The 22,507-nt window shown below is 41.4% G+C and overlaps 1 protein-coding gene across 3 annotated transcripts in view; it reads right to left on the reverse strand.

Annotated features, from left to right (window-relative positions):
* The window catches only part of KLHDC1 (kelch domain containing 1), a 56,339-nt gene that overhangs the window by 16,323 nt on the left and 17,509 nt on the right, over window positions 1–22,507 (reverse strand). For all 3 annotated transcript variants that reach the window (XM_024224403.3, XM_024224405.2, XM_024224402.2), the window contains 5 exons: window positions 22,253–22,371; window positions 20,482–20,560; window positions 16,572–16,655; window positions 14,559–14,642; window positions 4,258–4,316 (listed from right to left, as the gene is read on the reverse strand). In XM_024224403.3, coding sequence (XP_024080171.1) covers window positions 4,258–4,316; window positions 14,559–14,642; window positions 16,572–16,655; window positions 20,482–20,560; window positions 22,253–22,371 — 425 coding nt within the window. The remainder of the gene's footprint in view (window positions 1–4,257; window positions 4,317–14,558; window positions 14,643–16,571; window positions 16,656–20,481; window positions 20,561–22,252; window positions 22,372–22,507) is intronic.

Consider the following 22,507-nt stretch of genomic DNA (forward strand, 5'->3'; position numbering starts at 1 on the left):
AACCATATTAAAACAATAAAAGAACCTACAAACATGCTAAAAAGCTTACCAGAGATTACCCCCAACTCCAACAAGAGCTCTTGTAGGAGTCTGTCCTTCAAACTCCACAAAGGGGTTTCCCTGTGGTTACAAGTTCATAACAGCCTTAGCTCAGAACAAGCATCCCCATGAATAGCTTTGGGCCTTTGGTCTTCAGATTCCGGAAACAGATAATTAGTAGACAGTGGTCCTCCCCTCTGGGAGTAGCTTCAAAAGGCTGAGATTCTGCATAACCAGAGGAAGAAAATTTGCATTCACCTCCCCCTAGAAATGTTACATACAATCCCAGCTCACAATAATGTATATAAGCTATTCATTTAATACAGTGGACCCCCCAAAGCTACTTAAACTTAATTCAGTAAGGTCTCTAATGGATATGGCAGGAATTGCCTTATCTGTCACACCTACAGTGCATTAACATAGTCCATCAGGGTCCACATGGGGTAGTCAGAACGCAATATGCAGCCTGTGGTCTGGACAGTGAATCCACCAGCACCCCAACACATTCAAAATCGCCACAGCTTGCCTCCCATCAGAACCTCACTGCTTACTCTGTGCATATGCCATAGAGATGGTGGAGAAAAATGCTCCCTGTGGCCGAGGCGCTATTTGCTGTGTTTGTCGGAACTGAGTGGTTGAGAGTGACAAACAGATATTTGTGTGTGTGCTTGCAAAATAGTAGATTTAAGCCTGAATTAGTAATTTTGTAATTACATATAAAAATCAGGAGGATTATGAAAAATTAGGAAGGGTTGGCATCTCGGATATTGGCATGATACTATTCAGGGTTGATGACAGATTGTCTACTTACAAAGTCTGCTAAATCATTGTTGGCTCCTGTGAGATGGAGATTTATTGGGGTTATCCCATGTTTTTGACACCATGTCCACAACTTGATTCTGTGCTGGCAAAGGGGTGGTGAGTGGGCACCTACTTGCTTATTTACATAAAACATTTCAGATGTGTTGTCCGTGAGATCCTGCATAGCAGAATTCTTTAAAACAGGTAGGAATGCTGTGCAAATTAATCTGATCGCTTGTAATTCTAGAATATTTATGTGTAGGATCATGTTCTTTTGAACCCAAATTCCTTGTATTTGGAGACGGTCCAGGGGTATGCCCCAACCTGTTCCTGATGGATCTGTATCAGTGTCTTTTAAGGAGGCAGTGTAGAGAAGGGGACTCCATTCTGAGCATTCTTGGGTCGGACCAACAATTCAATGACAGAATGTGAGTGGGAATCACAATGTGCACACTCATTTGATGATCCAAAGAGTGAAACACGAACCTTAGCCAATCTTGTATTGCATGTAGATTAAGTTTGGCTACTGGTGTCACATACATACATACTGACGTGATTTAGGAGTCTGAGGCAGGTTCTTATTGTAGTTGGTGGATTCATTTTGATGCTGGTGGTCATCTAGTGAGGGTGAAATCTGTACTCAGAAAGGTATGTGTAACAAGGCAGGTCCTCCTGGAGTGTCCCCTCTGGCTAGAGGTGCCACAGCCTCAGTGCTCCAACATACAGGTCTTCATAAACTCCATCTTCAGGTTTTTGTTCCTTTACTAATGGGCTAATTTATTAACATAAATGCCTTTACTATGGGCTAATTTATTAACATAAATGCTTCAAAATAACCCCCCAACGTATAGTCCATCATCATAATACAAAAGCCAATCTCTTCTTCAGTCTCCCTTTTTTAATCAGATTGGCGGGTACCAAAATTTCTTGCAGGTGTACCCTAGCCAAACTTGAAGCCCAAATGAAAAGTGCAAAATAAACAGAGTCTGCCTGCCTTGCGTTTAGCAAAAATGCAAAAGTAACCAAGGTCTGCCCACACTGGGCTTATGTTCTTAGTCCTTCCTGGGTTCTCCTACAGATCAAAATTATTCTCTTGGACTTCCTTCTCCCTGAAGGAGACAAGCTCAAAGATGTCAGCCGGCAAACTTCCCTCCACTGCTGTCCTGATTCTGAGCTTTCTCGACTCTTAAGCTCTTAGGTTATCCTGGGTTCTTCCCAGCTCCCTGTTACTTGTCTGGAACACCAGCCCATATGATTGTTTACCTGGATATTCCTTCTCCGTTGGTTCAAAAGAGGTCAGTGGGCAAACTTCCTCTGCTGCTGTCCTGGCTCTGTGCTTTTACCAACTCTCTTCCTGCAACAACTCTCCACTATTGCTCTCTGGAAGAATTCCAGCAGCTTGCTCTCTCTTGGGACCTTCCACCAAATCCAAACTGCCCCTTCTTGTCTCCCCCTTCCCGATTGCTGCCTGACCCTTTATATATGACTGGTGTCTTCTCTTCAGTCCCATTAGAAGGCAATTCACCAGGCACAGGTGGATGGGCCTGCTGCCTCTTAAAGGGGCCAGTCCCCCTATGACAGTATGTTTTTGTCAATATGGATTTGATTAAGGCTTCTGTAAACTCTGCTGTCCATAATGGGTTGAGGGAGGATTTTTTGTAATTCATCACGAGGCCCAGCTATCTGAAGAAGTGAAAGACATAGTTCAGGGCTGTGACAACTTCCTGATGAGACTTGCCTTTGATCAGCCAATTGTCTAGATATGGATAGACGTGAATGGCATGTCTCCTCAGATGAGCCACCACAACAGCTAGGCATTTTGTGAAGACTCTCAATGTTGTGGACAGGCTGAATAGTACAATCTTATATTGGTAATGACTGGGCTCTACTGTATATCAAAGATAATTCCTGTGGGCTGGATGGATTGCAGTATGGAAGTACATGTCTTGAAGATCAAGAGCCACAAACCAGTCTTCAGCCTGAAGAGAAGGGATGATGGAGAATGTTACCATTCTGAATCTTAGACGGTGTATATATTTGTTCACTCTTCTAAGATATAGGTTAGGACGAAGACCCCCTTTTTTCTTTGGAAGTTAAGTATTGCATGCCAGCTAATAGGGGCACTGCCTAGCTGTGACTTAGAAGTGACCGATCCCATTTTAGATGTTAATACCCTTTTTTCAAGGTCTGAAATTTCTCTCACTGAGATCTCAAGAAGATACAACTTTAACCAAGTGTCCTTGGATTTCCTTGTTCTGGTAAAAAAAAAGAATGGCAAACTGAACAGTGGTCTGGCACCCGGTTCTTGTTAAGACAAAAAGGTAGTGGTTATGGCTGACTGTAACAAGAAGCCCAAAGGCTTAGAATCTGCCACTGTAGGTTACAATAGTGGTGCAAAGCACCAGAGAAAAATTAAATGTTTAAAAAAAAATTAAAGAAAAAAGATGATTTGACTGGGAAATTAACCCTAACTGACTAACTAGATGACAAATATCGAAAGAGAAGAAATTTCCACTAAGTGGTAGCAGCAGACACTGGTTGTTTTGTCTCGCTGCAATGGACAACAAGGAACTGAGGGGGTGATCATGGCCGCTCTACATTGGATGGTGGTGAGGGGTGCAAGACCATGCAGGTGCAGGAGTGGCCCAAAGGACACTGTTGTTCAAAGATTCTGATCTTGTGCAAAAGACACGTGCACTTAGAGTGGGATCCACATGGACACACACTCGAAGACACTATATTCCCCTGCCTTGCATGAAATGAGTTAGGCAACGTAGAGAAGAACAGACACAATGGCCATCAAACGTCAGTTCCTATTTGTCTAAAACAGCTACATGAAAATCAATATATAAACAGTGACTCCTCTTCTCTAGTGGGTTCTATCATAAATGCTCCCTACCAAGAGTAATAATAGGAAGCAAAAAAATAATTTGACAAACTTTATCAAAAAGTATTTATGAAAGATTCTTCCCTTGTAAATTCTCCTCTTTGGGGGTTTTCTTAAATGTTTGTCTCGATATGATATACATTAAAACCTTTCCCCAATCTAGACTATAAAGAAGAGTCTTATCTACATAACATAAGACCTATAGAGACTGTAATGTTAAAAAGACATATGAAAGTAAAATTTCAGTATAATCTGTGGTAATTTGCCCATATCTGAAAATGAGGCAACTAAATCACTAAAAGCTGTGCTAAAAATTTGCCTGATAGCATCAGTGGTCCTTGGAGCACAACAGAGAACAGTTTAGTAACCACTACAAATTAAATTAAATTGAAATAATAATGTAACAGCTGTTGAAATAGTTCAAAAACTCCCATTCTCTTCCCAGAAAAGCTACTATAATAGCATTAAAACCTACTGTTAAATAGTTCCAATCTGTTATTTATAACTAAGTGGCAAATGGCCAAACTTACCTTCCAGACCAAATCCAAGTGTCTAAATTCAGACAGTGCAAATCACTCATTCTAGTTTGCTAAAACAAAACAAAAAACTGCTCAAAAACAGGTGTTTTAAATTAGGCATATGATAAAGTAGAGTATTTCAGAGATCTTCCTAGATAGAATGTTACTTAAATACATAGTATGAAAAGAAATTTGTACCCATGTAGCTCAGCACAACAGTCTGAAAATTCCCCAGATCAGAAGAGAGGGTTACTCACCCTGTGCAGTAACTGAGGTTCTTTGAGATGTGTGTCCCTGTCGGTGCTCCACTTTATGTGAGTCTGCTTCTCTGAGCCTGTGATTGGAGATTTTCAGTAGCAGTGCCCATTTGGACCGCACATGCGCTTCCCCATCTTGCGCTGCTTTTGGAGATTATATAGCACTCTGCAGCCAAACCAACTTCAGTTTCTTCTCTACCGCATAGTCCATGTCTGAACTCCGAAGTAATGGGGAGGAGGGTGAATAGTGGAACACCCATAGGGGGACACATCTTGAAGAACTCAGTTACTGCACAGGGTGAATACCCCTTTCTTCTTCAAGTAGTGTCCCATATGGGTGCTCCACTTTAGGTGACTGGAGAGCTGTGCCCCTCATTGGAAGGATGGGGCTTTGGAGTTGGATTCGTGAGCAATGATAAGACAGTCAGTCATAAGAGAGCATCTGATGTCGAGTCCTGCACAATTGCATAGTGCTCTGTGAATGTATGGGCTGATGCCAGGTGGCTGCTTTACAAATTTCTGTAATTGGTACATTGTTCAGGAAGGCTATAGAGGTGGAAATCGATCTCGTGGAGTGTGTTCGAGTTCTTGGACAGGGGGAGGGGGAGGGTTTGCAAATCATATTGACTATAGCAGAGGTGAATGCAACTGGAAATCCATTTTGAAAGCCTTTGTTTAGATATAGCTGAACCTTTTGATCTTTCAGTAACAGAAAGGAATAATTTTGGCATATAAGTCTAACATGTGGAGCATGGACTCCTTTTTATTCCCATGTGGCTTGGGGAAGAATGATGGGAGGTAAATAGCCTGATTCAAGTGGAATGAGGAAGGTATTTTAGGTAGGAACTTTGCATGTGATCATAATATATCTTTATCTTTGAAGAAAATTGTATATAGCGGGTACATCATGAGAGCCACTATTTCCCCCACTCTTTAAGTGGATGTGACAGCTATGAGAAAGGTTATCTTCATAGATAGATGTATGAGTGAGCAGGTTGCCATGGGCTCAAACAGTAAGGCATCATAGCACCAGATTAAGGTCCCAAGGTGGAGTGGGATCTTGTCAAGGGTAGAGGTTCCAAACACTTGTGAGGAAACATTTTGTTACAGGCTGGGTAAATACTGAATGTCCGCTAATCTTGCGGTGGAAAGCCATAACAGCAGTGAGATGAACTCTAATTGAACTTGAGGATAGTCCTGATTTTTTTAGTCCTAGGATATATTTAGGGCCCTACCAAATTTACGGCCCTGAAAAATGTGTCATGGACTGTGAAATCTGGTCGCCCCCCAGGAAATCTGGTCTTTTGTGTGCTTTTACCCTATACTATACAGATTTCACGAGGAGACCAGTGTTTCTCAAATTGGGGGTCCTGACCCAAAAGGGAATTACAAGGGGGTTGCAAGGTTATTTTAGGGAGATTGCAGTATTACCACCCTTACTTCTGCGCTGTCTTCAGAGCTGGGTAGCCAGAGAGCGGTGGCTGTTCACGGGCACCCAGCTCTGAAGGCAGCGCCCCACCAGCAGCATTGCAGAAGGGTGGCAATTCCATACCATGCCACCCTTACTTCTGCACTGCTGCTGGTGGTGGCTCTGCCTTTAGAGCTGGAATCCCAGCCAGCAGCTGCCGCTCTTCAGCTGCCCACTGAAGGCAGTGCCGCCGCCAGCAGCAGCGCAGAAGTAAGGGTAGCAGTACCACAACTCCCCCTTACAATATCCTTGCAACCCCCCCCCCCCAACTCCTTTTTGGGTCAGGATCCCTACAATTACAACACTGTGAAATTTCAGATTTAAATACCTGAAATCATGACATTTATTATTTTAAAAATCCTATGACCATGAAATTGACCAAAATAGACCGTGAATTTAGTAGGGCCCTAGATATAGTCCAGTATCAGTGGCAAGGGTGAAGTGATAGCCAACGTGTGTCTGCTGGCGCACCAAATGTGGAATCTCTTCCATTTGTGCAGGTAAGTAGACCGCCTAGTCAATCTTCTCTGCTATTTAATAGTATCTCCTTTATGTCTTCAGAACAGGTCATCTCAGTATTCTGGAACCATGCAGGAGCCATGCCTTCAGGTGGAGGATCTCTAGGTTTGGGTGGCGAGTCTGGCCTGCATCCTGAGACAGGGGATGTGAAACAGGGTGAAGAATGACTGGTGGGCATACTGTCATCCGTACAAGATAAGGGACCCATGTTTGTCTGAACCATGTTGGGGCTATTAAGATGACTCTGGCTTGTTCCTCTTTTATTTTGCATATTACTTTGGGTATTAAGGGGATCGGTGGAAAGGCGTACAGCAGATGTGTGTCCCATTTGATGAGGAAGGCAACCCCCAGAGAACAGTAGCTCAGTCCTTCTCTTGAACAGAAATGTGGGCATTTGATGTTCTCGGGTGTGGCAAAAAGGTCTATACTTGGGAATCCCCAACATCTGAATAGCTTGTATAGGATCATAGTATCTATCTCCCACTCGCGTTCCTGTGAGAATTTTTTGCTTAGTGTGTCTACTGTGGTGGTGTAATCGCCCGGTAGGTAAGTCACTGAGATGTTGATGTTGTGGTGAATACACCAATTTCATAATTTCAGTGCTTCAACACACAAAGATTATGACTTTGCTCTCCCTTCACGGTTTATGTAAAATATGGAAGCAATGTTGTCGGTCATTATCCTTATGTCCTTGTTTCTGACCAGTGATAAAAATTGTGAACATGCATTCCGGACTTCTTGGAGTTGCAGTAGGGTGATGTATAAAGTTGACTCTGAAGTTGACGTGTACTCTGTAATTTTGCAAACGTGCTCCTCAACCCAACAGAGACGTGTCTGTTGTCAGTATTAGTGACAGAGGTGGTTCTGTGACAAACATACTTTGTGGGGCTTTGTCCACCAGTCTAGTAAGCTTTTGACTGTGACTGTCATTGAAAGACACTTGTTCAAATTGTGTTTGTGCATACCGTATACTGTCCTGAGCCACTCGTGAAGGCAGCGCATATGTAGTCTGGCATGTCTTACAACAAAGGTGGTCACTGCCATATGTCCTAGTTGTAAGCATGTTCTGGCTAATACCTGTGGGCTGGTTTGCACTGTAGAGATCAAATTGATTGGGGGGGGGGGGGAAATCTGTGAGGCCTGGTCTACACTAACACCCCAATTCGATCTAAGGTACGCAACTTCAGCTACGTGAATAACGTAGCTGAAGTCGACATACCTTAGTTCGAATTTACCGCGGTCCACACGCGGCAGGCAGGCTCCTCCGTCGACTCCGCGGTACTCCTCTCGCTGAGGTGGAGTACCGCAGTCGACGGCGAGCACTTCCTGGTTCGAATTATCGCGTCCAGACCAGACGCGATAAATCGAACCCGGAAGTTCGATTGCCAGCCGTCGAACTACCGCGGTAGTGTAGACATACCCTGAGTTAGTGTGACGGGGGGGACTAGGCCCTGAGGCCTCCTGCTGGAGGCCTCACGGTCCTGCCACATCTCCCCCCACCCTGAAAAGGGCAGTGGAGAGAGTCCTCCAAACTGCCTAGAATGGCTGTCTGGGACGCAGCCAAACAGAAGGGGCTGCAGGGAGCAGCCAATCAGGGCCCAGCAGGCTAGTATAAAAAGAGCTGCAGGGTCAGAGTGAGTTCAGTTCCTGGAGTTGGAGGAGTGTGGGTGGTATGCCTGGCTGGCTGAGGGAACTACAGGACCTTGAACAGAGCAGTGGTAGCTGAGATGGGGGAGGGGAGCAAGACGGCGTTCTGGGCTGGCTGCTGGGACTCAACCAGGACAAGGCCCTGACATAATGGTGAAGAATGTGCTGGGGCCAGGGAAAGTGGCCCAGGGAATTGTAGCAGTGATGCAGTTTATTTAAAGGAATGCAGTGGATGGCTGCTATCTATAAGGTCCCTAGGCTGGGATTTGGAGTAGTGGGTGGGCCCGCATGTTCCCCCTGCCACCACCATTAGCCATTGGGGAAGTGGCCTGGACTTTTGATGCACCCCAGAAGGGGGAACTGAATTCTTTTAGTGGCCCAGCAGGAGAGCTGGGTCCAGAAGGGCCCCAAGAGGGCGAAAACGTTGCCTCCAGGGAGGGAGCCCTGGGGCACGGTTCTATGCCAGAGCAGGGACAATTTGAGAAGGGGCTGAGAGACCGTTTGAACCAGAGTACTATGATAAGCCCTGCTGGACTGATTGAAGAGCAAGTCCAAGGATAGGGCTGCAGGTAAAGAGATGTTACAGAGGGCACTGAGAGAGGCCCCTGTTGGACTTGTACACCGGAAGGGGTTTGCTTTTTATTTCAAATACAGACTATGTGTGACTTGGCTGGAGGGCTCAGTTGCTGAAGGCTCACCGCAAGGCATATAGAAAGGGTGGGCACACGCACTCTGCCAAGGGGGGTGCTTGCGAGAGGTGAGTGCCACCCTGTTACAGTTGGCAATGAGGCTTTGGCCTCTACTGCATTGAGGTAGGCCCCAATAAATTCTAGGTGCTGTACAGGTATCAGTATTGATTTTTGAATGTTTGGTTGGAGGCCTACTTGTGAGGAAAGGGCCATTGTCCTTTGTGTTGCTGCTATGGCATCTTCTCGAGAGGGGGCTTTGGATAAACAAATCATTCAAGTATGGGAATATCATAATTCCCTGTTTGCAGAAGTGCATGGAGAACACTCTGGGTGCCACAGAAAGGCCAAACAGAAGTACCTTGCACTGGTAGTGATCCTGCTCCAGAACGAATCTGAGGAATCTCCTGTTTGATGGATGTATGGTGATGTGGAAATATGCATATTGGAGGTTGAGGGTTAAGAACCAATCCCCCGTTCCAGTGCTAGGATTATTGTTGCTAATGTGACCATTCTGAATTAGTGTACTTTGATGAGTTTCTCAAATCTAGAATGGGTCTCCACTGACCGTTCTTTCTCGAGATTAGGAAATAGTTGGAATAAAAGCCCATCCCTCTGTGTTGTATCGAAACAGGTTCAACAGCACCCAAGGGCAAGAGGTGGTTTATTTCCTTCCATAAAAGGTTCTAATGAGAAAGGTCCCTGAAGTAGGATGGGGAGAGAGGGCAGGAAGGAGGGAGGGAAATAAATTGAACTGAGTATCTGGTGCTGATAATTTCTAACATCCACTTATCTGAGGTGATACTCTGCCATATTGGGTAGAATGGGGTCAGGCAGTCTCCAAACTGATGGTGGTTGCAGCAGATGGGACTGGGGAAAGCAGTGGAGGTGAGATGGAGGTGGCCTACATTTCGTAACCCTCTGTCTTTGCAAATCATATGGTCTCTGCAGAGGAATGTATGGAGCAGGTTTCTATCACTGTGCAGAATGATATTTATTTGGGCTTCTCTTTTGCGCAGGCATGTAGATACGTAAAGACTGAATCCTTTAAGGAATGAAGGGATTCATCCATCTTGTCCACATTTTCGATTCTTTGAAGGGAAGATCTTCAACCATAGATTGTATCTCTTCAGGAAATCCTGAGAGGTGAAGCCATGACGCCCTTCGCATGACTACAACTGGAGACATCTATCGGGCAGCTGGGTCGGCTGTGTCTAAGGAAGCTTGTAAGGCCATCCTAGCCAGAAGGTGATCTTTGAGATAATTGCCTAGAATTGTTGGGTTCCCCCCCCCAAAGATGACTAAATTTATTGAGTCATATTTGAATAGTTGGTGTAACTGAATTTGGCCATCAGTGCGTCATAATTGGCAATTTAAAATTGCAGAGTCGCTGATAAGTAGGCCTTGCACCCAAAATGGTCTAACCATTTCCAATCTTTATCATATGGGGTACTTCTAGTATGCATGTTGCCTGCTCCACTCATTCACTGCCTTGACCACCAACTAATTTGGAGAGGGATGTGAAAATAGAAACTCCATGTCCTTAGAGGGGACATAATACTTTTTGTCTGTTCTTTTGCAGGTGGGTGGTACTGTGGCAGGTGTCTGCTAGACAGCCTGAACTGGGTCCATCAGAGCCTCATTTATGGGGAGTGCAATTTTTGATGAAGTTGATGTTTGGAGTATATCCAGTAACTTATGTTGAGAGTCTATAACTTCTTCCAAAGATATGTGTAGTGAGTCTGCAATTCTCTCAAATAGTTCTTGGAACTGATTAAAATCATTGGCTGTCGGTGGAGAAGGCATGATAGTATTTTCTTATCCTCTCCGGACAAGGCTGGTTGGTGGGGTGGCTTCCTGATCCAGCCTCTCCTCCTGGTCCTCAAAAGTCTTGTCCTGAGGTTGGGGGGGGGCGGGAAGCGGGGTCTACTTAACGAGGCTGATGGGGAGCGTCTTGAGCTCTCTATGGGTGCTAGGAGGCCTGGAAAATTGTTGCCTGTATGTAAGCCCATGGATCCCAGTAAGGCCATTGTTGTCGGAATGGCATGTGTGACATCCATGTATGTCTGTACCATCTATGTGCATAACCCTCAGGCTGATATCTGGTCTTTACCAATGGGTCTGGTCTAGTAGTTGTCTGAGGTGGGGAGAGGAGTATTGATGAGAAAGAAGTAAATATCCTTTTCCTCATCATCGTCCTCCTCACTAGATAAGGGAGAAGATCTGGATGGTGGTGTTGAATGTGACAGTGCTGAGCACACTGGGGATGCGATGTGTACCAGAGCAATATTGGTACTGAGGAGATTCTGGTCTTTCAGATACCAGTAAGTTGTAGCCTTTTATTTTATTTCAAGTGAATTTTGTAATGTGGTATTACAATACCCTGGGTTCGGCTCTGGTGGCTACAGTTTCAAGCTCAGAGTGAAAGTCACCTCTGCTACTTGTTTTAGACTTAGAGTCTCTAGGAACACAAAGACCAAGGATAGTGACACTCATACATTTACAAGTACAAGGTTTAGTCTGTGTTTCAAGTTTTATTAAAGTTATGATTACCCAACCATACAGAAATCCTATAAAGACCTATGCACAAGTTACAAATATACATCCTTAACGATATTCTTAAGCTCTGATGGCTGCCTTGCCAATTGATCATCAGTAGAGGGATGGTTCCTGCTGGAGTTTTCCCATAAAGAACTCAACTTTCCCAATCTGGGCACCCTCTTTTTATAATGTGATTCTGACTATACCTCATTAGCATTTATGGATATAGTGCACCCTGTGATTAGGGCATGTGTTAGAAAAATGTGACTACCAGGTATCTTGTAAGCAAAAAATTACTCTTATTGTTACCGTAATTTTTTTGCAATACCACCCATACACACATCTTTTCTTGTAATCTTGTAGCCTAGTATGGCTAAGCTAAAATCCTACAGGCCTCAGCCTGTACGCCTTGTGTTTCAGCCCTACTTACTTAGATACATAATATATACTTATCCCTTCTGGCTACCAATCAGTCTTATATTTCTATAATCCTACAATTTAAATCTATTGAGAATACAATGATTATATATGACATAGCATGTTAATCATAACATCACACAATACATGAATGATAAAATGAACTAATTGGCTATAAAGTCCTTCTGAAAACAGAATTCTTGTGGTACCACAGGGAGACATTAGCAGTAGTACCACTCTAATTGAAGTGGTTGTCAGTGCCAATGGGGCTCTGTGCTCCACTGAGGGATTGGTAAACTGTTGCGGTGCCAATCTGCTTGGTGCTGCATGTCTGAGTGGCTCAGTCAATACCAGCATGGAAGAGCTAGGCTTATCGCTGCCACTCCTTTCTGAGTCCACCCTCTTAGGGTCCTTGGCATTAACGGTACCAGCGATACCTGAGGATCCCACCGACTCAAAGGTGTTCAACCTTGCTCTGGCCAGTACCCATGTCATCAAGCACGCTGGGGATCTTTTCTTTTTAGCATGTTCCCTGGTAGAAGAGGTTGTTGTCCTCTTCTTGGTGGCCTTTTGTGAGGATTGCAGCAGTTTCCTCTGTGAGGGAAGCAGGGAATGTTTCCCTGAACCTGTCATTGGGGTGAACGGGGACCAGTGCTCAGAGGGAGTCTCTGGGCCCGGGTTGGAAGCTGGACGCAGCGAGCTCTCCATCATGGTAAATTTTAACTTGAACACTTTGATTTTCTGCTGCATACCTTGAGGTTGAGGCAATGTATATACTTTTGTGGTGTGCATGCCTCTCCTAGACAGCAGATGCATCAAGAGCACCCATCGCTGATGGGGACAGCCTCCCGGCAAGAGACACTCTGTATGAATTTGGAGTATCCGGGCATGTCCCTCTTTCCTGGTATCTTTCCCTAACGGGAAAGGAGCATTGCGGAGAAAACTACACTACTCTACAGATAACCGATTCTTAGCAGATTTTTTTTTTTTTAAAACAAGAAATAAGTAAATGAGGGAAAAGCATAGTTCTAACTAACTCTATCACCACAACAATAACAACACTAAAGAACAACACTAAATAGGCTCTGCTGAGAACTCTGTCTCAGGCCAAAGGCAGTAGAGAAAGAAGGAACTGAAGGCACTTTGGCCACACGGTGCTATATAGCCACCAAAAGCGGCACGAAATGCGGCATGTGCAGCCCAAACAGGCACAGCTACCAAAAATCTCTGATCACAGGCACAGGGATGTAGACTCACCTAAAGTGGACCACCCATATGGGATACTACTTGAAGAAGAAGCATTTCTTATCTTTTGTAAAAAGAGTCTATTTGAAAATAAACTACTGACACTTGCCTCCTTCCTAGAAAGTTTTATGACAATAGCAATATGGGGCGAGTTTCCTACTTCTTTGAGCAGTGTTTTAAGTTTATTATTTAAAAAAATTATTTTAAGTATTATCCATAATAGCTGTAGTAAGTGTTACAATGTGGGTAGCATTCTGCGTATAAGTTAATTTTACTTTTTTTTTTTCCCTCATTTTGGCCAGATCTATTGATTTACTATCTATTTAGGCCCAGATTTAAGGTGCCAAAATACCTTTAAAAATATGGCACTTGCTGACTCCTGCTTTCTGGAATGTCCTGGAATGCATTATATTGGGGGAAGAGAGAGAGAAGAAAGGGGAGAGAGCAATTGGTAATATCCTATATTTCTTCTTTGTTTAGATGGGACAGCACATAAAAAACACTAAATTAAAATGTACCACTTGCTATTATTTCATTCACTGAAATAGAAAAAAAAAGTGGTTCGATCATATAAGCCCTTCAAGCTGTGTTTAGCACAGAATACAAACATTCTGCCACTTATCTGAAGCTTACCTACCGTAAATCATACTTTAGCAGGACTTCTTTGAAAGCAAAGTTAATGGAGCTTACACACAGCTTGCCAATTTTATTGGGTTTATGACCATTTTATGGATACCTTATCTATCCTTATAAGATGACAAATACATATTTTTGTCATTACCTTTGAAATGCCTTGTGTCCTGGATTCATCTGAAGATGTGATCAATGCCATTTGCACAATGTCAATGGACTGAGTTAGTCTCCCAATATCTGACACTTACATTACTGCTGAAAGTAACATTATTGCTTGAATTTGAGACTTTTTAAAATATTTAGTTTGACTAATTGCCATATGGTGTTTTAGCTCTAGCTTTGTTATACTGTTTCAATACATATGTACAAAAGGCTCTTTGGTTGGATTCTTCCTTGAATTTACTAATAAATATGCAAAACACAGAAAAAATACTTTGAGCTAAAGACAAAAGATTCCATTGAAACAGAAATGAATATAATTTAAGGCTAAATTATGGCAGTTAGCCACAACTCTAAGCAGGAAGTAGTGCAGACCTAACAGTCACAATGACCTAAAAGTATACTACATGCTTCTCTGGGTGTGCCCCCACTCTATGGCCAGCCATCTTTGTAGACTTGTGTGGAGTGTTATATGACCAGGGCCTACCACTTGCCTGCTCTTTTTTGGGCAATTTGTGCTTCAACCCTTAGGGTTGCACAAAAGAAGCAGATTGTCCATAGCCTATTTGCAGGTGCACAAGAAGGTAAAGAGACATATTGGGACTTCTCTCCCTGAACATATGAGTTAGGAGCAAAGACATTTTGGGCTCTATTGGTACTGCATAAATAAACTGCTTTCAGTAAGTAATTAGCAAAAAATAATATTGTTGCCAATAAAATATTCATTAAATAACTACTAACCAGCACTCGTCCTCCAAAGATGTAACCCTTATTTCCTAGCACAGCACATGTATGAGCTGCTCGAGGCTGAGGTGGAACTCCACCCTGAAAGTACCAATACAAGATTTTTTAGAACATTAATCTATACAGTGTCAGTAAATGTCTAACTGCAAGTCAATAAAACATGAAATGCAATGGTAACGTTGAAATGTACCCCATATCTTCTAGTATCTTCTAATATGAAGGCAAAATTGCAAATGTGCAAAACAAGTTGAGGGAACACCCAAAACTCCCAAGGCATTAGATGACGCATGGTATAGTACAGTTCAGCCTTAACTAAATTCCCATGCATTTTGGTGTTCAATTTATTCTCTCAGCACCTGATTTACCAATGCTTCATTCCAGTTTTACACCAGTGAACTCCACTGATTTCTAGAGTTTCATCAATGTAAAACTACAGTAATACTGGTGGAAAAGTCCTCTAGGGCCTGTTTTTCAGAGGTGCAAAGTACCACATGTGGACACCTCTGGGAGTGGGGGGAAGCAGTAGCACTTAAAATGCAGGAATTTTGCAGAGGGTTTAACAAAACTTTGACTACTCAAACCTATGGAGTTAGTTTGTGGTCAGGATTTATGGTGACTCCTGGGGATAAATTTTAGACAGTAGCTTCCCCTTCTTATGCTTAAAGATCTTGTATGTTGTGAAGGTTATTTGTTTGAAAAAAAATATCCCCATGATGTAATATTGAGAAATAATAATAATGAATACCTAGCTCTTATATAATGCGCTTCATTCATAAATTTTCACTGCTTTACAAAAATCAGACTCTTAAACTTTGTATGTAGTATTCAATCACCTGATGCCAGCGGGAGTTCTCCCCATGTAAAGAAAAAATAGGGATTGCAAGATCGGGGCCTTAGTTTTTAATGGAACTTTTCACTTGATGTTTGGTTTAAGAATTTTATAGAATCATAAGAAGTCACATAAAAGAAACATGAAAGTGTCAAACAGTCTTATTATGTTATAATTCTTCCACTGAGATCTTAATGGAGTCTGTGTAATCTTACCAGAATTTTATGAGGCTCTACATTATGCTATAATATTAATATATAAAAATGTTCGCATTACAGTTTTATTGAGAGCTCACTGAGAATATATGCCATCATTGGAACAATATTAATATAAAAGAATTTCCTATATGCAAGACATCAGTTACTGCTCCTGTTCACACTGTTAAAATAAATGTTAGTCTTTCTCAGCATTAAACCCTTGATGCAACAGAGTTATGAAACACAGCAACTGCATCTGCACAGTATTCATTCAAGTGTATATATCCCTTCAATATTAAACAATTTTTTTTTCACAAATATCAAAAGGCTGAATAGCTACTCTAATGACTAGAGACCCAATTTTGCAATTGGATCTGCATGGATGGAACCTGTGCCTGCTGGATCCCCCACTGAAGTCAATGGAACGCAACATGAGTTCAGGAGTCCATTAACATGGATCTGATTGCAAGATCATAGGAATGGCCATAATGGATCATGCTTGTGGTCCATCTTGTCCAGCATCCTGCTTCCAACATCAGATGACTCAGAGGAAAATGCAGGTAGGTAGATATGTGGTGATCCTAATCCTTGATAGTTAGATTGGCTTAAACCCTCATTTCAGGGTTCATCTCCCTTCCAATACTCTTTTTGTCAGTATTAACTACTCTAACTCTGGATATTCTTGTTATCCAGTCCCTCTTTGAATTTTACTATGTTCTTGGCATCAACAACCTCCAGTAGCAATTACTTCCAGTGTGGAAAAACGGCTTTGAATTTGCCACTTTAGTTTCATTTAATGTTCCCTTTCTCTTGTGTTATGAGATAGAGAGAACATAAAAATGCACTCATGTTATAAGCCTGAGAAATGCCAAACATGTTCAAAATAGTTCTCCCTGACATCAGTCTCTAGAGTACAGTTATTATTCAATATGGGGTGGAGTTACAAAAATGTACAGAATGATTAAAGATTTAAAAAATACTCACTCTAATTGTTGGTTGAAACCAAGTTTGTGTGTTTGTATCAAAAGCATGAACATCGTTATGCCATCCCCAAAATATCTGCCCTTCCTAAAAAGAAGAGTAAAATATCTAAAATTATATTTTTTCATTTACTTCATCTCATAATCCTTTTGTTTTATCAAAAGGGTTTAGGCATAAAAGTGACAAATTATTTTCTGTATTTAATCAGAGTAAGTACAGGCATGCACTAATTTTTATTTTAAAAATACACATTGGGTAAAATTTTCAAAAGTGACAAACATTTAGGTGCCTAAGTCTCATTGAATGTCAATGGGATTTAGGCCCCCTAGTGCCAAAGGCACTTTTAAAAATGGCCATACTGGGTCAGACCAAAGGTCCATCTAGCCCAGTATCCTGTCTTCTGACAGTCACCAATGCCAGGTGCTTCAGAGGGAATGAATATAACAGGTCATCATGGAGTGATCCATCCCCAGTCGCCCATTCCCAGCTTCTGGCAAACAGAGGCTAGGGACACCATCCCTGCCCATCCTGGCTAATAACCATTGATGGACCTATCCTCCATGAATGTATCTAGTTCTTTTTTGAACCCTGTTATAGTTTTGGCCTTCACAACATCTGGCAAAGAGTTCCACAGGTTGATTGTGCATTGTGTGAAGAAATACTTCCTTTTGTTTGTTTTAAACCTGCTGCCTATTAGTTTCATTTGGTGACCCCTAGGGAGTAAAGAACACTTCCTTATTTACTTTCTCCACATCAGTCATGAGTTTATAGACCTCTATCATATCCCCACTTAGTCATCTCTTTTTCAAGCTGAAAAGTCCCAGTCTTATTATTCTCTCTCTATATGGAAGCTGTTCCGTACCCCTAATCATTTTTGTTGCCCTTTTCTGAACCTTTTCCAATTCCAATATATATTTTTTGAGATGGGGCAACCAGATCTGCATGAAGTATTCAAGATGTGGGTGTACCATGGATTTATATAGAGGCAATAAGACAGAAAATATATCTGTCCCTTTCTTAATGATTCCCAACATTTTGGTCGCTTTTTTTGACTGCCGCTGCACATTAAGTGGATGTTTTCAGAGAAGTATCCACAATGACTCCAAGATCTCTTTCTTGAGTGGTAACAGCTAATTTAGACCCCATCATTTTATATGTATAGTTGGGATTATGTTTTCCAATGTGCATTACTTTGCATCTATCAACATTGAATTTCATCTGCCATTTTGTTGCCCAGTCACCCAGTTTTGTGAGATCCTTTTGGAGCTCTTCACAGTCTGCTTGAGACTTAACTATTTTGAGTAGTTCTGTGTCATCTGCAAATTTTGCCACCTCACTGTTTACCCATTTTTCCAGATCACTTATGAATATGTTTAATAGTACTGGTCCCAGTACAGACCATTGGGGGACACCACTATTTACTTCTCTCCATTCTGAAAACTCACCCATTTATTCCTACCCTTTGTTTCCTATCTTTTAACCAGTTACTGATCCATGAGAAGACCTGCCTTCTTATCCCATGGCATCTTACTTTGCTTAAGAGCCTTTGGTGAGGGTCACATGTTCTCTCAAAATCTAAGTACACTATATCCACTGAATCACCATTGTCGACCCCCTCAGAGAATTCTAGTAGACTGGTGAGGCATGATTTCCCTTTACAAAAATTACATTGCCTCTTCCCCAACAAATCATGTTCATCTATGTGTCTGATAATTCTGTTCTTTTGAGAATGGGGTGTAGGCTCCTAAATCATTTAGGCACTTTAGAAAATATTGCCTTCAAATGTTTAGTAGGATATGCTTTGTATAAACAAAGGTTTATTCATTAGTAAGACATTTTTATTATAGATTATTACTAACATTTGATGAAAGGGGTCTGTTCTCTCCTTGATGTATCTGACTCTCATTAATGGCAACAACAGTTGAACATGCATAATGATTAAACAGACTTCTATGTCATTTTCTAATTATGAATATTGTAACCAGAGCCATCCCTTAGGTATGGTGAATCGGGGCGACTGCCATGGATCCTGTGTTTTGGGGGGCCCTGTGCTTCGATAAAATCATGAAGAGCTGGGCAGGGAGGTGGGGCAGGAGGCGGGCGAGCAGGGTGAGGAGGTGAACAAGGAGGCGAGTGGCAGGCGGACGGCGAGGAGGAGAGCAGCGGGCGAGCGGGGGGGGCGAGGAGGAGAGCGGCGGCCACCGGCAGCCCCCCTATCAGAACCTCCCCCAGCGCCTCCTGCCCGCTGATCAGCGCCTCCCCCTCCCTCTCAGCACCTACTGTGGATCAGATGTTTCATGGTGTCAGGAGGTGCTCGGGGGGAGGGGAGAGGAGCGAGGACGTAGCGTACTCAGGGGAGGAGGCGGAACTGGGTGAGGTGAGGCAGGGGTGGGAAGAGGCGGGGTGGGGGCGGAGCAGGGGTGGGAAGAAACAGGGCAGGGGCAGAGCCTTGGGGGAAGGGGTGGAGTGGGGGCGGGGCCTGGGGGAGCACCCCTCGGCAGATTAGAAACTTGGCACCTATAACCCGGGCCCCGCACTCCTGTAGGGATGGCCCTGATTGTAACAATTCAGTATGGGAAACTAAGTGGTACTTTGTTCCAGGCATCTTATGGTAAAGGTATTTACTTTGGATAATAAATTAAGGGAAGGTATTTGTGGACAGATAAAGCTGTGAGGCTATAAATTCCCTGCCATTACTTCAAAGAGCTCAATACTAGCATTTTCTGTAAATGGAAGCATCTAATTGGAATATAGCTATTTCACTTTTTCTACTTTAACAGCACTTTGCTTTTACTTTATCTAGGGGAGTCCAGGCTTGGGTACTCTCAATAAATTATAAATTGAAATCACAATTAATTTTTCAAGATTCAATTCTGTATTACTGTTGATGCAATCTAATAGAAACAAACTAATGAAGGAACAGTCTAATATCAAATGGCTGCAGTACAACGTGATTATTTTACATGTCTGCTGAGATTATTGTAATGTGTAGATGTGGAAGTATGGTAAATCTAGTTTGAATTTATGAGCACACAACAACAAAAATTAGAACAGTTTTCAAAAAGTGAAATACCACTTTTTCAATTATCCATAAATTTAAAACAGCTTGTATCATTAACCTTATACATTTTAAAAAAATCTCCAATGACCTAAAACATATATATAAAGCCAAAAGGACCTTTTGTGGAAGTTTCTTGAGGTGAGCAAAATTGAGCATAAAATGGAAAGCATTTTACAGTCTACTTTCCATTTTATGCTCCATTTTGCTCACCTATGGAGTCATTATTATAGCTCCATAATAACAGATATTGGAAACTTTGCTCCACTAATAGGAGAGGATTCCTCTGAAGAGAGAAAAATATTCAAACAAAAGTAAATCAACATTAATATGCCAAAACGTTTTCATTATGAAGTATCTCTAAATAATTATCTCAGGGTGAAATCCTAGCCCCATCAAGGTCAATGGGAAATTTGACATCCACTTCCATGAGGCAAGAATTTCACACCCTAGTTTAAAAAAAAAAAAAAATGGAGTATAGACCAGAGTTTTCCTAAATCCAATCTTGGTGCAAGCAGGTACAGTTCCATTAACTTAAATCACTGTTCATCACTCCCCTGAAGAGGACCTCCACTGTACCCCATTCACCCTCACAATATTGCCCACTCTACCTGCTACACAGAGGAAAGACATCAGCTTCTATTGTGTATACCCTATATAGGTGTTGTTAAACCCAATATATACACCATACTGTCCTGAGATCTCTCTTTCAATGGAGTTAACTCTACTTACTCCAGGACTGAATCTGGCCCCTTGTTTTAGTAGCTGTGGTTCATTTAATAATAGTCATGTGTTTAATAAAACTTTTCAACAATCAGAAGGCACTATTTATTTTAAACAGTAAAAAAATCTTACCCAAAATGCATCATGAACATCAAAACAATCACTCAGTTCATTGTGTTTCCTACATCCATAACCACCAAAATATATTAATCTGGAAGAACAAAAAAAAAAAAAAAAAAAATCTATTGAACTTGAATTTCATTTGTTTTAAATTAATGTTCAATTTGATATTTTGATAAGCTATTATATTTAATTTTATCAGAAATTTCAATTATCTCTACTATTGATGTTTAAATGTGTAAACAAAGAAAAATATTACATACTGTATATAATTACTACACAACTTTGTGTTGCTACACACACAAACATGCCTGATACAAACCCACAAAACCAAGGAAATGAAGTTAAGCTACATGCTCTACTCTTCCACGCACAAGTTTATCACACCTCAGCATTGCCAGAACTACTACACACCACAGAACAAGGCTTAACTCTGCCCCCATTTCACCCTTCTGCACACACACCTTTACCAGATTATATTTTTGTCACCACTAGTGGTTGTGAACATTTGGTGTTGCAGTGGGTTGTTTTGGGAGGTGGCAGTTTGATGAGGATTTTGTACAGAAGAGAGGTTACAAGGGATGATGGAAGGCTGGCACCCCTAAGTAAGCAGAGTTACAGCAGCTCTCTAGTTATTTCCCAGTATTGTGCAAGCTTCTGAGGAATACTCCTCTTCAGAGTCACCTCTTCTGAGGACTGATGGCAAATTTTTCAAAATGGAGCGTAGTTTGCCCCCAAATACGTACATTTAACAAAAGTGTTGAGTTAGTCACATACTTCCACCTGAAATGGGTGGATCTTCATTCTGTACATAAATTAAACTTTACTTTGAATAAATTAATTCATGCTCTTGATCACCCTGGTATCAACAGCTAAAAAGAGATGCATGGCTGCATACATCTTTATACATCTTGCAGCTAATTCAGAGTTTCAAAACCAAAATGCAGTACTAAGTACTAAATGTTTTGGGTTTGGGGATTTTTTTTGTTTTTTTTTGTCACACCCTGGAGGACCTAGGGTCTAGAAATCAATAAATGAATGAATTGTTTATTTTGTTCATTACATATCATGTAACTCTTATTTGTTTACAATAGCTTTTACAGCAAATAGCCCTTATATACAATTGATTTATTTCTCTGTGACCAATTCTACTACCATAGCTACCTTTAATGGTTAATATAAAATCTAAAGAAATTCTACACATTTGTTTTTTAGTTTAATATGTTCAAATAATTTAAAGAACTTTTACAACCAAGTTGGCTAAATATGTTAAGAAGCATTTACAATACAAATACCTAGCTTGTATTCTCAACTTTGCTCTTTGTAGCAGGGAGTTATTCATTGAAATACCCTTTCTTATTGTCAATATTTTTGCAAACAAATATAATTTTAAATTATACCAAATATAACAATGTTTTATAGCATAATCTTTGTAATTTCATGAGCAATTAAAAATTCAGTAAATGAACTTTAACACCAGTTTAATAAGTCATCAGCTAAATAAAAAGTAATATTTAGCACCTGAATAGTGTCTTGCACCCAAGGATCTCAAAGCACTTTAAAAATAATTAAATCTCACAACATCTCCATAAATTAGGGTTGGTAAGTATGATTATTCCTATTTTACAGGTGGTAAAACTGAGAGACAGAGATGTTAAGAGATTTGTCCAAGGTCAGAGAGTAAGTCACAGTCTGAATTGGACTTCCAGTTTTGTGTTCTACCTATAATATAACACTTCTTCCCTTTGATTAGTAGGGATTAAAAATACTCGTGATGTATTACCTGTCCTTATACACCCAACAGGAAAGCTTGTCACGTGGTGTAGGAGGTTGACCTTTAAAGTCTGTAATTTTTTTCCATTTATAGGTTCCATTTCTTGTTCGCAAATTAACATAATACAGCTTAAAAGAAAAATTATAATATTTTAAGTATAAAATAAATGATTTTGAAGAATCAAGCACAAATCAGCAATAGATGTGATTACAAAGAGCAAAAGAACAATCATTTTCTTATATAAAAAAAGAAATCTGAGTGCAA

The sequence above is a fragment of the Terrapene carolina genome, unplaced genomic scaffold, assembly GCF_002925995.2.
Source record: "Terrapene carolina triunguis isolate 2854851 unplaced genomic scaffold, T_m_triunguis-2.0 Scaffold189, whole genome shotgun sequence".
Lineage (NCBI taxonomy): Eukaryota > Metazoa > Chordata > Testudines > Emydidae > Terrapene > Terrapene triunguis.